The following is a 16,584-nucleotide window of genomic DNA, read 5'->3' as shown; positions in this document are numbered from 1 at the left end:
CATCAAGTGCACTAGTGGAGTGTGTATTCAGTAGATGTGGATTCATTCTACGGCCATGCCACTTTAACATATTTGAGGATCTCCTTTCCACATTAGTATTTTTGAGGTGTAACTCATTGATTTGATCTGCTGTCTGTGAAAACACACAATGCCCCTCGTCCATTTGACGTTTTGTTAGGTATGTGCATTGTGCACGTGAGTAATAATGAATGGCTAATGTTGTGTGATGTTTGTACAATATGGCTGTACTAAAATAACTTCTTTTTTATTTTACTGGGTGGTTACTTGATAAAATTGTTATGTTGCATAAAAGGAACACTGAATCTGGCTTAATTTGAAAAAAGTGGAATCAATGATGTGAGAGGAGAATATTTTGGATTTGAAAATAAATGGAGTATTTTAGTGAGAAATTATTTCATATAATATAATTACATAGTAGTAAACCGACTATTTTTTCATATCCAAAACATTCTACTCTAATACCTTCACTTTTTCTAGTTGGAATTGAGTCAAATTTGCTATGAATCATATTTTTACACAATGTAACAATATCATGAGATAGCCGGTAAAATTCGAAAATCTCTATTTGTAATTAGTCTAAAATTTTCTTTCATAGCATTGCTTTCTACTGGTTGGAATTGAGCCAAATTTGATTTTTTAGGCAATCTAGCAATTTTAAGAATGTAGTCGGAAAATTTGAAAAAATGTTTTTGAACAGCCCCATTGTATAATTATTTCTCCAATGCTGTAACTGCGATTTAGTCTGTAATGCAATTGGGAAAACCTTTAGTATAATCAAAAGGTATCTGTTCTGTTGTCACTGCACAATGCACATAGTTGCATGCACGCTTTTACAGCATGCCGGCCTGTTGTAAATACCTCTACATAAACATGCATCTATTGATTCTCTATCAACTAGTATCTTGACGTGAATTTGTTGGTTCTCTATCAGCTATTCGTGAACTATCGTCGATGTGTTCATAATAAAAACTGAATGCTTGTATTGGTGATGTATCAGACTGACAAGAGATATTCGATTTCAAGTTCTAAGATTAGTAAAGTCATCTTTAGCATCGGTAAATGAGGCCAGGACCTGTCCGTTATCTGCCTAAATAAACACGTGCCAAGACTCTGATAGGGACAAAATGAGCATGTTTCGTAAACAAGGAATTCGATATTACCCAAGCAGGATTGAAAACATGAGTTGAACATGACTTCAATACTGTGACTTGGACTCGACTCGAGTCATAACACCATGACTCGGACTTGACCCTTTAAACGGTGACTTTGACTCGGACTCGAGTCTGTGATGAATTGAAAATGACTCGACTTGACTCGAGTCAAAACCACAAAAGTATGATTGACTCGTGACTCGGAACCATGTGACTTGGTTACAACCCTGGCCCTTACTTTACAATGGTCGTTATATCCAACATCACACAACAGAACACTGGTATCACACTTCACGCCAAGCGACGACACGCGTTTTCTAGTTGTTGTTATTGTTGTTGTTGCTGTTGTTGTTGTTGTTGTTGTTGTTGTTGTTCTACTACTGCTACTATTTTAAAGCTCAACTATAACTACAACTAGAAGTATACTCACGTTTAAAAATGCGAAACTACGACTAGAAATGGAACTACTCAAAAAGCAGTAGCTAGTCGCTTCAACGAAGTAGATTGTTAATTTGCACACGGTGACTACAAGCGGGTCTTGATTACTCGCTTTCGTAGCGCCAAGAACGACAGGCCGCCGCTCAGTCAGATTTTTCTTTCAACGGCGTTACTAAGTTATTTGTCCGAGTTTGACCAAAGCGTATCGCAAGATGACCGGCGAGGCCGTCTTGGGCAGTGACAGCGAAGCCAATTCTACCATGTCCAATAGCGGTTCTGAGCTGGACGAAAAGCACATCGCGAAGCTGAGAGGCGAAATGCTTAAATCGTGTCAAAAGGCAGATGAATTGAATGTTGTATCTTCAACGAAATGCAATCGAAACTTTAATGATATCTTCACCTTACTGAAATATATTGGTCGTGGAAGCTTCGCACACGTATAAAAATGCCGTGACAACGTCACTGAGGTGTATCACACCGCAAAAGTCATCAGTTTAACGGACTACGTCGTAAAAGGGGGTGCGGACGTAAGCAAGGAAATTAGGATATGTGAGCGTTTGAACGCGCATCCAAACATGCTGCATCTGATAGAGCATTTCAGCGAGCCCGAAAGAAACGTATTAATCTTCGAATATATCAAAGGCTCCAATCTTTATTACGACATCTGCACGAAAAAGAAGTACACCGCTGTTGACGCGAGTCACCTCATGAGGCAGATTATGGAAGGAGTCTGCTTCTGCCATTCCCTTCGCATTGTGCAACGGGACATAAAACTTTCCAACATCTTGGTCAGCACAGACCAGACAGTGAAGCTCATTGATTTTGGGTTATCCGTCGAGATCGGGGACACACCCAAAGCATGGCACGGTTGGGCTGGGACGCCGCTTTTTATGTCACCAGAAATGGTTCGATTTGAAGAATACGGTACACCAGTGGATATGTGGGCGTGCGGCGTGGCTCTTTACATGATGCTGATCGGCTTTCATCCTTTCGATAAAATTTACCGCGCTGAAAAGGTGACGCTGTATCGAAAAATTGCAGAGGGACGGTTTAACATCCCGAAAGATGCAAAGCAGGAATATTTGAGGGACGAGGAGCAAGATTTGCTGAGAAGACTGTTGACAGTGGATCAGGATGAAAGAATGACTGCCGAAGAGGCATTGAAACACCCGTTTCTGACAAACGCAGAGTCGGTAGCCACTACATTCCACAGAAAAATTACTGTCGTCAGACTGAGGAGGTTGAGTCTGATGCGCTTTTCCGAAGGAGTGGGTGTGTTTAGCACCATGATATATCTGCCCTTAAAGCTCGGCTATCAGATTTGGCACATTCTCATTGCGGATTCTCTATCGACAAAGCTGGTTTTTTGATGAACAAGGAGTGTTTCGTTGCTATCAAAGCATTACGCTCCAACCCTGAAATTCATATCACCAGTTATATTGGTAGGCAGCCTTGTCTTGTTATTGTTCAATTGTTCATGGTCGAAAATGTTTGCTCGTAAATATATATGTAAACCCGGACGTAACAAGTCGCTTCCTGACAGTCTTTCTCAAGTTGGAAAACTTGGATCCATTCTTTGGCGCATAACATTTGTCTATACATTTAGATTAGGATTTCACTTTGACGGTAGAAACTCTCTGCTGTTCGCGATCCGTACGTTGCCCGTCCCTGCGCTAGATGCTGGACGTGATATGTTCATAAAATATAATTTTCTTCATTTTGGTGCCATAAATGTTGCGATCACACCAAAAGTATCGTCGGAAGCGTTATGCGGTAATATTGCATTAGCCTCCATCTATCTTTGCGGGAATGGTTTTCGGCACTCCTCATTCATATCAAAACGTAGACGCGGATTTTCAAGACACGACCTAGTACTTCAAGAATTACAGCAGCAAAATTAGCCTTGAAATAATAATAGTCTACCAATTTCTACATAAATGGTCTGAGGTTATTTTCAAGAAAAATCATTATTTTCCTGTTTATCACAAGCCTACAATTCATATTTGCACAAGACAGATGAAGGTTGCACCATAATAGAGTTAAAATTGAACTAAAACTTGAGGGGGTCCGCGAGGATCCGTGACGGTCAAAAGGGGTCCGCGAAGCCAAATAGGTTGAGAACCACTGCTTTAATTGTTTGCCTAACATCCAAACGTTACGTACTGATTTGCTCACTGCATCTCCCGATTGGGGTGCTGGTATCATTTTCAAAAATTGCCATGCGATATCTTCCTATTTGTAGAAATCGAGAAAATTCTAATCTCACCTGAACTACTGAAGTACTCAACAGTGCTTCCAGTTACTAAGCGGATTGCTACCTCCGAGCATAACTTGGTCGCCCTGGTGTACGATGGTGACAAGTTAAAGCGTGCGTGCTCTATGGTAATGTAAACTTTCTGATCCGTTTCTCTGCTGTGATTGTATCAATGGTTCAAATCAAACAATCATTACCCAAAAGAGGGCGTCGCTGGATTCATATTACGCCAAGCATCAATGTATCCGGATGTGTGGACAATGCATTCAAACGGAAGGCCACATACAACATTTTTATAAGACATCGATACAGGGTTGTAACCAAGTCCTAAAGCTCCGAGTCACAAGTCAATCTCACTTTTATAGTTTTGACTCGAGTCAAGTCGAGTCATTTTCAATGCACCACCGAGCCAAGTCCGAGTCCAAGTCATCGAGCAGAGGTTCGAGTCCGAGTCATGGTATAATGACTCGAGTCCGAGTCCAAGTCATTGTGTTGACTGCTCAGTTTCCAGTTGAAGTCTTGTTAAACCCACTTTTATAACTCTGTTTGGTGATATCGAATGATTCGCATATATAAATTAATAATTTTCCTCAATTTTAATAGTTTCTGATCGCATTTTCAAGTACCAGTACCAATAGACAAAATCCTAATAGGGTGGTTACTTTACTGTTCTTCGAAATTACAATTAAATATCGGTCTTGACCGTCTGAATTTCGAGTCGTATGACTTGGTTAGAGTCATGCGCAATGACTCGACTCCAAGTCGAGTCAATACACATATTGCCTCGAGTCGAGTCGAGTCATTTCCGTATTTTGAGAAAATGACTCGAGTCAAGTCAAGTCATCAGAAAATCGTGACTCGAGTCGAGTCATGACTCGAGTCATTACAGCCCTGCATCGATATGCTTATTTCCCGAACGAGGGAACCATACAATGCCACGCATCGTATTCATGACCAAATATCAAGTATCTAAGACAATTTAGGATTGCAACACATTATTATGAGACCCTATAACATGGGTGGGCATACCTGCTTCATGCACGATCCGCATATAAAAAATCTCAGCTTTAAAAGAGCCACAATACAAAAATTCAAAAACACGAAATTATCACGTCACAATGAAATGTAGACTATAGAATGAAGTTTATTATTTTGTGGTGATACGATGCGTCTCCACCTGGGCATTACAGATGAGCGGATTTGAAATTTCCATGTCCTAATCCAATTCAAACCCAAAGCTTTAAATCGTAATCCAAATCCTAATCCAGAACTTTTGTATATTTAAATCCATGTCCAATCCTAGTCCGCATCTATCTAAAAATTCATAAAAATGCCAATGTATGCACGGGAGGAATAGGAAATTTTTCTTACACAACCAACAATGTTCATTGGCACCGAGTGAATAAAGTTTGTCGTCATTCGCCACACGACATATCAATCTCCCAAATCGGTAAATCCAACCCAAATCGTAATCCGTTTAGAAAAAATCTCTAATCCTAATCCAATCCAAATTTGACAAAATTTTACAAACCCGTTTTTTTCAAATCCTAATCCTAATCCATGCTCATCTCAGCCAGACATTCATTGTTGCGGGTGAAACGTTTATGTTAACTCGATTCGAGAGTTCAACTGCACAAATCTAACCCTGTAGTTCCTCCTCCCCCTAAATTTTACAAGTCTTGCATAAACCATAAGGAAAGCAGCAACACGAAAACAATACGCAGAAGGTTAAGACGCGATAAAATGCATGAATTTATAATCAGGTTAAACCTCTCTAGCAAAATAATGAAACGCGTGTGCAATTGCGCAATCATTAAAGATCGACTTTTACAAACTACAGAATTTTTAAAAAGTGCAATCAAAACTAGAGAGTGAGAGAGAGAGTCTTTATTTTCATCCAACCAAAATACATAACAACAGACTGCAATGATAGTGGTACAGAAGATATGCATACACGGTATTCGGTATTAGATAGGAATGATCGATACGACATTGAGGGTCAACTAGTCTGATCACACCCGCATCGAACAGGTACACTTGACTCTATTCAGTCTTGCTGTAAAAAATGTTAGTTTAAAAAAGGAAAATAGAAAGAAAAAGTAAACGATGGTAGCAAATGATCAATGCAGCAATGTTTGGGCGAGATAGGGCAACAGTGTTAATATAATGACAAGAGGCGAATACGTAGGTCACTTTTTAATCTATTATAAGGCAAATCACCAGTGGCGGCTCGTCCTATAGGGCAACTGGGGCATTGCCCCACCTAAAATTCTGTTCAATAACAATTCTTCACCATTTATAGACGCACACCTATCTAAATAAACCGAAATCACAGCGAAAATCGTATACTTCTTGTCCTTTCGCTTGTAAATGCCCATATATAGCGAAGTCTCTGCGAAAATCGAATTCTCTTCTGTGTTTTCGCTTTGCGAATGCCTAGCCGGGGCTTGCCCCGGTAGCGCTCATAACAAGCTTTCACTGTCTATTCTCTCGAAGCCGCGCACAATAAAGAAACGGTGATTTACTCTCTCCTATTCATAAAATTACCGAGCAACCGGGGCACGATAGCTCTGTGCCCTGAAGGTGTGATGTAACAATCGTATCTATAGCTGAACTCTGTTACCGTCATCTGCGTTTAGTCGACCTTTGCTGGTATAGGTCGATTTTAATGGGGTTTCACACCATGAAAACTCTTGAAACTTGTTATGTCATGTCGTGATGGTGGTATTTAACACTGCCCCAAGTTTCAGGGTTTCTACTTAAAGTTTAGGGTAGTAATTCCGTTTCCGAAGTTGAGTGTGTGCTGATCCGTCATGTATCGCAAACAGATTTTACTCGAAAGCCGGTATTGGTATCCATTGGTTTTGACGATGTTTAATACCGAGATCGGTTATGACATTTGGCACGGTAAGTCTTAATGTTAGTATCGAACGCTGTACTAAGTTTTAAGTTTGTCACTGAACTGTGTTAGTGGTAATTTGGTTTCCTAATTCAAGTGAGAGCTGACTAGTCATTTATCGCTAACAGATTATACGCAAAGCCGGTATTGGTCTCTATTGATTTTAACGATGCTCCTTACCTAGATCCGTCATAAGCTTTTGCACGGTATGTCTTGATTTTAGTATCGAACGCTGTGCCAAGTCTCAAGGTTGACACTCAATGATTAGGGCAGTAATTTCGTTATCAAGGTCGAGTGTGGTAAAGATGTGCTCCGATCTGACACTTTGGCCTACAACACATTGCGGATTTCACGCAAAAGCCGGTGTATCTGCGGTAACGTTAACTGAGATGATGATATCATTCTCAGTTTGCATTCAAATATTTACTTTGATATTATATTCTCCAATGTCAATTTCACCGTGAAATTGTGGGCGGCTAACAGCTGATCACTTGATCAGCCTATTCCTCAGTAAATTTTACGCAAAATTCGGTGTTGGTCTGTTCGCATTAATTTTGACAGTGTACCATACCGAAAAGGGCCATGAGGCCACTTCTCGATAATGTCATGTAACAGTGTACCAAGTTTAAGGCTTTCATCCACGTATTTATTCGGTACTATATTTTCCAAAGGCGATTTCGCAGCAGACCTATAAGACAGTAATAAAAACGTATGTGTCGTGTTACAGTCTCCAGTTTCAAGACCAAAATCTCTTATGCTGTACCGACTACCGAGACCAAATTTCCGAGGCTGCTATTCTTAGTTCTTTAGAATGATGTTTTGGATTCAATAGGACAGGCCCAATCTATGAGATAACAATTGCGTATCTGTCCGAATTCGTTGACCTTTCCAATTAGGCTTACGCTATCTCTCGAGTTATAGTCATTTCCATTTCTGCAGATAATTAGTCAGGTCTAATGCGAACATGAACCGTGTTGAATCTTTGTTCCGTACGCCGTTTACGCAGTTACCACACTTCAAGTCACAGCTCACCAGCAGACCTCTCGTGGCACATACGTTAAAATCACTGTTGCCGGGAAATTCATGTTACCGTACCATCATTAAGTTACTTGTTTACGTTGGAAAACGCCATTGTGACGTCATCTTGATAAAAGTTGCTTGCAGCCCTTGCCCCACCACCCGATATTGTCACGAGCCGCCACTGCAAATCACGGATATGTGGTGAAAATGCATTCCGGATGATAGGTCCTGAGTAGTCGACAGATCTCTTGGTCAGGTTGCTATTGGGTGGGGGTAACAAGATATTTCCCTTCGACGAAGATCTCGTGTAATGGGAGTGGACATTTTTAGTAGGTATGAAAAAGTCATCAAACACAGGAGGCAAACTATTGGAAAAATATTTGTGTACAACTTTTGATACTTCGAAACGATATAGTTCGTCAACTCGCAGAATTCGATGCTTATGGCTGTAAGGCGATAACTTGGTACGTAAACGTACCGATGAGATCAACCGTATCGTACGATTTAGCAGGGTTCAAATTCTGCACAAAAATGTTGTGCATGCATTCTCCCATGCTACGTTTCGATATTGCAGGTGCCGAAGAGAACTAGAATTACTCGATTTTTAAAACTCACAACTATACCTAGGACTAGAACTACTAACTTTTCGAAATCCACAACTAGAACTAAAACTAGAACTACTCGCTTTTCATAACTCGCAACTGTAACTATAACTATAACTAACGACCTTTGAAAATACGTAACTAACTGAAAGAAAACATACTGTGCAGCACAGCACCCGGGCTGTGGAGTCGGAGTCAGAGTCGGTGGAGTCGGAGTCGGAGTCAGAGTCGGTGGAGTCGGAGTCGGAGTTTGGCTAATTTTCGCTTGATGGAGTCGGAGTCGTGAAAACTGTAGTGGCTGGAGTCGGAGTCGTGAAAAAAATATTGACTGGAGTCGGAGTCGGAGTTTGTGAAAATGACCCTGACTTCGACTTCGAATCCGACTTCTTTATTATGAAAGCAATCGCTCTCAAAGGTATCTTTGAATTACTAATAATAATAGTTACAATAGGATTTTTATGTACCATAAATCACTATTATTAGTACCGATACAGATCAGAGGCGAACAAACCGTGCCCCGTAGGCCAAATGTGGCCCGCCAGAAGGTTTTGTGTGGCCTACGACGTAATTCACGAAATTAGGTACAACATCAGGTAAAATTGCAAGGCCAACCAAGATTTGATTAGCCTGACCGCGAAATTTGATGATGACTAAAACATCAGTTAGTTTCGACGGATTGGCGTAACCAGGGGCCAGCCACATTCATCGCAGATCTTCATATATGGCCATAAAGTAGAATATTCCGTAGCAGATTAATTTGACTTGAAATTTTTCTCAGCACTTCGCATGATTCATTGTTACATTCCTTGAATTTAGTATTGGAACCCCTCCTGGAAATTATAAATACGTGTAATTTACAGAATTGAGTCCAACTGTACTCGCAATTAGGAGATAACGTGTCGTCCAACATGCGATTTCGCTGGTGCGCTCGATGTGAGACCGCCGGCGATGAAACATTTGCACAAAATCGCAGAGGCATGTTTATCGAAAACGTCGATATTGCTATGTCTAAAACGCCAAATAATTCTGTCCTTGCAAAATGAGCCCATTGCTATACAGAGGCGATCATCAATACATGCAACTGATATATTTATTGGTCGAATTCATTCATTACCTTTGAAAAATTTCCTGCTGCGCGTGACCAGGGCATGACTGCACACTGCAGTGTTGGGATGACTCGAGTCATGACTTGACTCGAGTCAGACTTGAGTCACTTTTTCGTATGACTTGACTTGAGTTGAGTCACTTTGCATAAATGACTTGACTTGACTTGACTCGGCGTATCAGAAATGTGGATCGACTCGCGACTCGGAGCAAAATTCACGAGTCAATTTCAAGTCATCAAGTAATCGGTGTCGATAAAAATCCCTGTATCTTGCATATGTTCGGGTTGTTCGCGAAACGCTGGTGTAACCCGTGAGAGCAACCAATCATTCAATGATCGAGCGTTTTACTGAGCCTCCATTGACCGAAGTGATCGAAGCTTACAACCTACGTTGTCGTAAACTATATAGAATAGTAAAGTAATTTAATAGCAAAATGTCTATTTCTGTTCTGTGTTCTTAACTTAACCAAACCTCTTGTTTTATTGAAATCTTATTCGAAAATAGTTTATATAGTCCTCAAAGATTGGCGCACGCTCGAATTTTAATTGGATCTGCGGAGTCGTATACTTGTTAGAATTGAACCAAATTTGGTGTGCAGCGTTTTTTAGGGTAACCTGACAATTTAATCAGTTAATGGATGGAATCAGGTAAAAAGGCTAGTTTTGAACAGCCCTAATCTACATCCACGTGTACGATTCCCGCACGATCAGAAATATCGTGATTAAAGATACTGGGTTAAAGCTGGCGCCACAGCACAGGTTTATTTTGATTTTGCTGTGATGATTTCTCCGTAATATGAAATAATAGACTGTAGCCCTCTAGTCGCGCTGTATTCGATGATAGTTTTCGTATGCTCCTGATTTCTTTAGTCTTTCCGGTGTCATTGGTCAGGTAATAAACGTGCTCGTAATTTGTATTTGTACTATTTGCACTATCTTTATTTTGCACCGCTACATTAAGGAATAGTTTAGAGCAGGGAATCTCAAACTGTGGTTTGCGAGAGAAATTTCACCATGAAGGCTTGAAATCGCGATCGGTCGTATCAAAGCATCAAAACATATAACAGAAAGTTACGCACGCTTGGAAAAACGGTCGTTTCTCTTAGGTGACTAGGCCATATAGCATTGTTGTTGGTGGTATTCAGGCATCACAGTATTTTTCGATTGCGATAGTCATTATCACATTGATACCACGCCGGTATTCCTAACTTTAAAGGCCTCTTCACACTGAACTCGCGACGTAACATCGCGAGTTGCGCGTTGCGCGTTGCGAGTCGTAAGTCGCGACGCAATGCACACTGCTGCCAAATGAGTGCTCGGCAGTGCCCACAGGCGGTAACTACCTCAAGCGCCAGTTCTGCCAGAAATAACTCTGAGCAAAAATACACACTGCTATGGGCGATCAACATCTGTAATCATATGAATGAAGTCGCACAATAGTATGCGCTTGTCCGAAGAAAAAAATGTATTGCGTCATCTGCCATTGTAGATTTAGGCTCGGCATAATTCAAAACTATGACTACACACGACACAAACTTAATATCCTCTGCTTACGGCTTCAGTCAGACTTGGCCATTTAGATAATTCTATTTGTCAATATTCTAATTAAAGCGAAATGATTGTAATTATGATCCAATTTATGACATCTTACTTTGCTATAATCCAATTTCTGGTTTCCTGTAAACGCTGCAGAACCGTATAGTGGAAAGCGAGCCAGACCTGCTGTACAGACGTTTGCTATGGTCATACTGATTGTTGGTTCAATGTCCCTAGTTGTTGCGAATTCGGTTATTCTACTGTAATTTCAAGAAAACCGAAGCTATGATTGTGATTTGGAGATAACTGTAGCTATAATTCTAGTTCTACTCTAATTTGGAGAAAACTTCAAAGTCTGTAATTCGAATTCAATTGGGAAAAGCTGAGAATTTTCTAATGGTCCAACCCTGGTTTCAGTGACCAGCAAGTCTTCATATCCCGGTGCACAACTTCAGTCCGACATTCAACAGCAATTTCATTTTATTTTTCAATTAGTCTTCAAAGATAATCTCAGACATTTTTTTCATTTTGATTCTGGATTGCTCTTCAGGCATCAACCGCAACTGGTTTGTGATGAAGTCGCCGAAAGTTTGAAACTGGTCCGTGGGCTGGCTCACTTCTTCAGTCGAAGCTCTCAGGAACTTTATCATCTCCTCCTTAAAAATAGATTTATGAACATAATTACAACAGCAAAGCTAATAGGAAGCTGTGGTAGGCTTATATGACATATGAGCATAACCAACCCCCAATTACATATTCACAGCCAAACTGAAAAATATTTTCAGAGACTCAACTATCAACATACTGCAAAACCAATGGTCTACTACCTCCCATTTATCTCTGTAATATTCAAAATAACCAATCATGACTCTGGCCACACATCTTATACTCATAAATTGGCCACACATCTACACTCATAAATAAACTAACTAGCTTTGGTCGACGTTCAGTTGGGCAATGTTATAGTGACTATTGATACCACCTTTGACACGAGGTAGGCCTAGGCCTACTGTAATTACTTGAACTTTGCTCTTGTCTGCATGACAATAAGGCCTCTTTTTATTTTGGTATCGTTGTGCAGTCTGATTCTGCGAATCCACATCAGCAGCAACTGGGGATTCTAGATTTGCAGCAACTGGGGAGACGTTGATCGAGCCCCCTGAAACTATCAAGCACCATGAGGATCTATATGTCGTATTAAAAATATCTGTACTCATGTCACCATCGCTAGATGCCGAAATGCCCACATCCGCCTGATCTTCCAGCAGCACTGGTTGTGAACTCAAATTATCAACTGAACTAAAAATAAACCAGCAACAATTTTGAAATTACTCAATTGCTGAACTAATGACAAAATGGCATCCATTACTCCTTGTGGGTCAAGACTGGATCCAGAAAACTCATTTGAGAGTAATATATCCAAGTTTCGGGAACGGCTGCAGCCGACCCACTGGGAAGATCCTTCCGCTTCTTGTGTTTTCTGCCATATTGTGTCCGAAGACTTGTCCAACGTCGTTGGCAAAGATTAGCTGAAAAAGAAGGTCAGAGTTATAAATGTCTGGTCTCCCAGCTGACTATGTGCAAGTCCATATACTCACGAGAAACTGAGAGGGTAGCTGCGATATATCTCCACGCATCCTCGATCATTGGCCGGTTTTTATGTTGATGCAGTTGAACATCCCAGATTGCTGCATGCTGGGACACAAGGTCGATGAGCCGATGGTTAAAAAAGGAATCCATTTAATAATCTTGAATTCCACCTTTCAGACAGGTTTAATTTATAGACTACCAATCTGTGGAGAAAATTCAGCATAACAGCAGTGGAGAACTTTCTTCATCAATACAAAAAGAATATATCAAACAACAACAAAATGAAATCTGCCAAGAAACACTCAAACAAGTTCACTGCCAGGGAACTGACTCAACCGTCTCAAAATATCTCATTAATATATTTCTATAATGTCCAACTTCCCTGCTGTAGTTATTTGATCCCATGGATGATAAAGCGGCATAGTGGCCGTCTTGGATAACTGTGGGAAATTCGGCTCGCCAATTTCCATCAATGATACTGCCATTTGAACCAACAACGTCCCCTTGAATACCAATGTCGGCCCTTCTGCTACTGTTACTGGATTGCAAATAATTATGCAAAACAACTGCAGCTTGCACAACAACTTTGGCCCGCTCTACATCACAGCTGATTGGACGATAGAAGATCTGAAATCGAACTGCTAGTATCCCAAAAGCATTTTCTACGACCCGTCTCGCTCTACTGAGCCTGTAGTTGAAAATTCTCATTGCTCTCCCAAGAAAACGTCCAGGGTATGGTTTAAGCATACCAATTTGTAGTGGAAAGGCATCATCACATGCAAAAAAATAAGGCATTATAATGTTGGTCGAAGGCAAAAAGTTGGCTGGAGGAATTGCCAAAGTGTTATTTTCAAATCTCTTTCCAATTTGCGAGTTGCTAAACACACCTCCGTCACTGTGACGTCCAGAGTCACCAATATCAACCAATATAAAACGGTAATTTGCATCACAGACAGCCAAAAGAACGAGTGAAAAATAGCCCTTATAGTTATAATATTCACTGCCGGAATTGGAGGGAGCCTTTAGTCTAATGTGTTTCCCATCCATTGCACCTATGCAATCGGGGAATTGCCAAATGCTGTCAAAGTCACGAGCGATTTCTAGCCACTTTGCTGTTGTAGGCGGAGCAAGCTCTAACGCAATGAGTTTATTCCATATAGCCTTACAGCATTCGTCAACAATCACCCCAACAGTGCTGTGACCAACTCGGAAAGAAAACGGCAAGTCTTGTTGGGTAGCACCAGTTATCAAATACCTGCAAATAACAGATTTGAGATATTGGATTGCAATCTTATATCTTATCTCATATCCAACCTCAATGTAACAATCAGTCTTCTTTGGGGAGCAATTGCTTTTCTAAAATTTGTATCCTCATGGAAAATATCCTCCTTAATTAAATCCAATAATTTATAGAATTTTTCTCTCGACATCCGAAAATATATATGGCACAGTTGCGGGTCCCCATTTTCACACAGAAGACTTTCTGCCAAGAGAAACTTGGACTTCTCATCTCTTTCCTGCCATAAGTCATGCGTCCAAAATGATCTGCTCAAGAAAGTTTCATACACCAAATTACAGCAGAGAAAATACAAATTCAGCAGCTAAATGACACACCTGCTGACACCTGGGAAAGCATCTTCAAATAAACTGTAAGCCAAACAAGCTTTCAAAGTCACATTACGAATCTTTCTTTTCCTGTTGTTCATTTCTCCGCTCAAATTAGGATATACTATTGTGTACGGTACTACTATACTAGTGTGCACTGTACCCAAAAGCTCGATAAAATGGAACATTGATGGAATCTGACATCTGTACCATGCTACCTAATCATTTCAAAGGTTACGGTCTTGAGATCTATTGGTATCAGAAATTTCGATTCCAACTCGACACACTTTGACCACTTGTTTTTCGGGCAGTGCATAAGGTAGATTACATAAAACCAAAATCCATTACGCTTCCATAACGAGACACACACAGGCTATATATCCCAATCATTTTCGCTCTGAAACTATCAACTGTCTCATGGACTTCAAGTACCGGTGTGACTCTTCACAAAGTATGCCTACTAATACAGCTGACGGCACAAAAGTGCTCTTGCAATGCTTCAAGATCTACAATGACCTCAAGTCAATCTTAATTCGATAAAGAAACTATTGTAGTCGTCGTAAAACAGAAATACCAGGGTAAACTACAGCGGTGACATCGAGACCACGCTCAGTAAGTGATGCGACCTCGCTCGCAACTCGCGACAAAGTTGAAAATTTTCAACTTTGTCGCGGAGTTGCGCAACCCTGTCGCAGACGTGATGTTGCGAGTTGCCGGCAACTCCGGTGTGCATAGCCTCGTCGCAGACAGGCGCGATTCTCTCGTTTTATCGGGTCGCGAGCTCAGTGTGCAGAGGCCTTAATTCCGCAGCTGCCGACTAGTAGCAACTGATTTGCCTTATAATAGATTAAAAAGTGACCTACGTATTCGCCTCTTGTCATTATATTAACACTGTTGCCCTATCTCGCCCAAACATTGCTGCATTGATCATTTGCTACCATCGTTTACTTTTTCTTTCTATTTTCCTTTTTTAAACTAACATTTTTTACAGCAAGACTGAATAGAGTCAAGTGTACCTGTTCGATGCGGGTGTGATCAGACTAGTTGACCCTCAATGTCGTATCGATCATTCCTATCTAATACCGAATACCGTGTATGCATATCTTCTGTACCACTATCATTGCAGTCTGTTGTTATGTATTTTGGTTGGATGAAAATAAAGACTCTCTCTCTCACTCTCTAGTTTTGATTGCACTTTTTAAAAATTCTGTAGTTTGTAAAAGTCGATCTTTAATGATTGCGCAATTGCACACGCGTTTCATTATTTTGCTAGAGAGGTTTAACCTGATTATAAATTCATGCATTTTATCGCGTCTTAACCTTCTGCGTATTGTTTTCGTGTTGCTGCTTTCCTTATGGTTTATGCAAGACTTGTAAAATTTAGGGGGAGGAGGAACTACAGGGTTAGATTTGTGCAGTTGAACTCTCGAATCGAGTTAACATAAACGTTTCACCCGCAACAATGAATGTCTGGCTGAGATGAGCATGGATTAGGATTAGGATTTGAAAAAAACGGGTTTGTAAAATTTTGTCAAATTTGGATTGGATTAGGATTAGAGATTTTTTCTAAACGGATTACGATTTGGGTTGGATTTACCGATTTGGGAGATTGATATGTCGTGTGGCGAATGACGACAAACTTTATTCACTCGGTGCCAATGAACATTGTTGGTTGTGTAAGAAAAATTTCCTATTCCTCCCGTGCATACATTGGCATTTTTATGAATTTTTAGATAGATGCGGACTAGGATTGGACATGGATTTAAATATACAAAAGTTCTGGATTAGGATTTGGATTACGATTTAAAGCTTTGGGTTTGAATTGGATTAGGACATGGAAATTTCAAATCCGCTCATCTGTAATGCCCAGGTGGAGACGCATCGTATCACCACAAAATAATAAACTTCATTCTATAGTCTACATTTCATTGTGACGTGATAATTTCGTGTTTTTGAATTTTTGTATTGTGGCTCTTTTAAAGCTGAGATTTTTTATATGCGGATCGTGCATGAAGCAGGTATGCCCACCCATGTTATAGGGCAGGGGTGGGCAAACTTTTGAGCTCGCGGGCCGCACTCAACATCTGAATCCATTCGCGGGCCGCACTATATAAAATTGGGATTATAAACCAATGCGCAATATTGGTATTTGATTATAGTGAGGACATGTAGATGCTTATTCAAAACAAACCAAGCATTTCGTTGATGATATCATACATGCGCCAGAAACAGTGGCGAGATTTCATAGGCTGGTCGACCTCAACAACCAATTTGTCAAAACTATAGGGATGAAAGTCGGTGGTACTGATTCATAAAATAGGATTTAAATTTAAATCTGTCAGCAGCGATCGGTTCATAGATTT

General features: G+C 40.4%; 1 protein-coding gene, 2 long non-coding RNA genes and 1 pseudogene across 4 annotated transcripts in view; 1 reads left to right on the top strand and 3 right to left on the bottom strand.

Annotated features, from left to right (window-relative positions):
- LOC145440166 (uncharacterized) overlaps positions 1–16,584 on the bottom strand; it is a 44,756-nt gene that overhangs the window by 9,697 nt on the left and 18,475 nt on the right. The window lies entirely within an intron of this gene.
- LOC145440167 (uncharacterized) overlaps positions 1–16,584 on the bottom strand; it is a 32,355-nt gene that overhangs the window by 5,355 nt on the left and 10,416 nt on the right. The window lies entirely within an intron of this gene.
- LOC145441220 (calcium/calmodulin-dependent protein kinase type II subunit alpha pseudogene) lies at positions 1,710–4,454 on the top strand (annotated as a pseudogene).
- On the bottom strand, positions 10,373–12,860 carry LOC145440886 (uncharacterized). 2 transcript variants are annotated; one of them, XM_080318659.1, is made up of 5 exons: positions 12,625–12,860; positions 12,396–12,555; positions 12,249–12,325; positions 12,046–12,191; positions 10,373–11,682 (listed from the first exon to the last, which is right to left on the bottom strand). In XM_080318659.1, the coding sequence occupies exons 1-5, from the start codon at positions 12,764–12,766 to the stop codon at positions 11,518–11,520; spliced, it is 690 nt and encodes a 229-aa protein (XP_080174785.1). In that variant the 5' UTR covers positions 12,767–12,860; the 3' UTR covers positions 10,373–11,517. The 2 variants fall into 2 exon arrangements, with proteins under 2 accessions (XP_080174785.1, XP_080174784.1); XM_080318658.1 differs by having other exon boundaries at positions 12,046–12,325.

This window comes from Botryllus schlosseri, chromosome 6 (assembly GCF_051294905.1).
Source record: "Botryllus schlosseri isolate E-star chromosome 6, Bs_hap1, whole genome shotgun sequence".
Taxonomy (NCBI): domain Eukaryota; kingdom Metazoa; phylum Chordata; class Ascidiacea; order Stolidobranchia; family Styelidae; genus Botryllus; species Botryllus schlosseri.
Note: the sequence above shows the minus strand (reverse complement) of the source record. Positions and strands in the feature narration are given on the sequence as shown.

Coding starts and splice junctions, on each gene's coding strand:
- LOC145440886 (XM_080318658.1), bottom strand. CDS start 12,766: ATGGATTCCTTTTTTAACCATCGGCTCATCGACCTTGTGTCCCAGCAT. Junction 12,556..12,624: donor AGCTACCCTCTCAGTTTCTC/GTGAGTATATGG, acceptor CTTCTTTTTCAG/CTAATCTTTGCCAACGACGT. Junction 12,326..12,395: donor CCAGTCTTGACCCACAAGGA/GTAATGGATGCC, acceptor GTTTATTTTTAG/TTCAGTTGATAATTTGAGTT.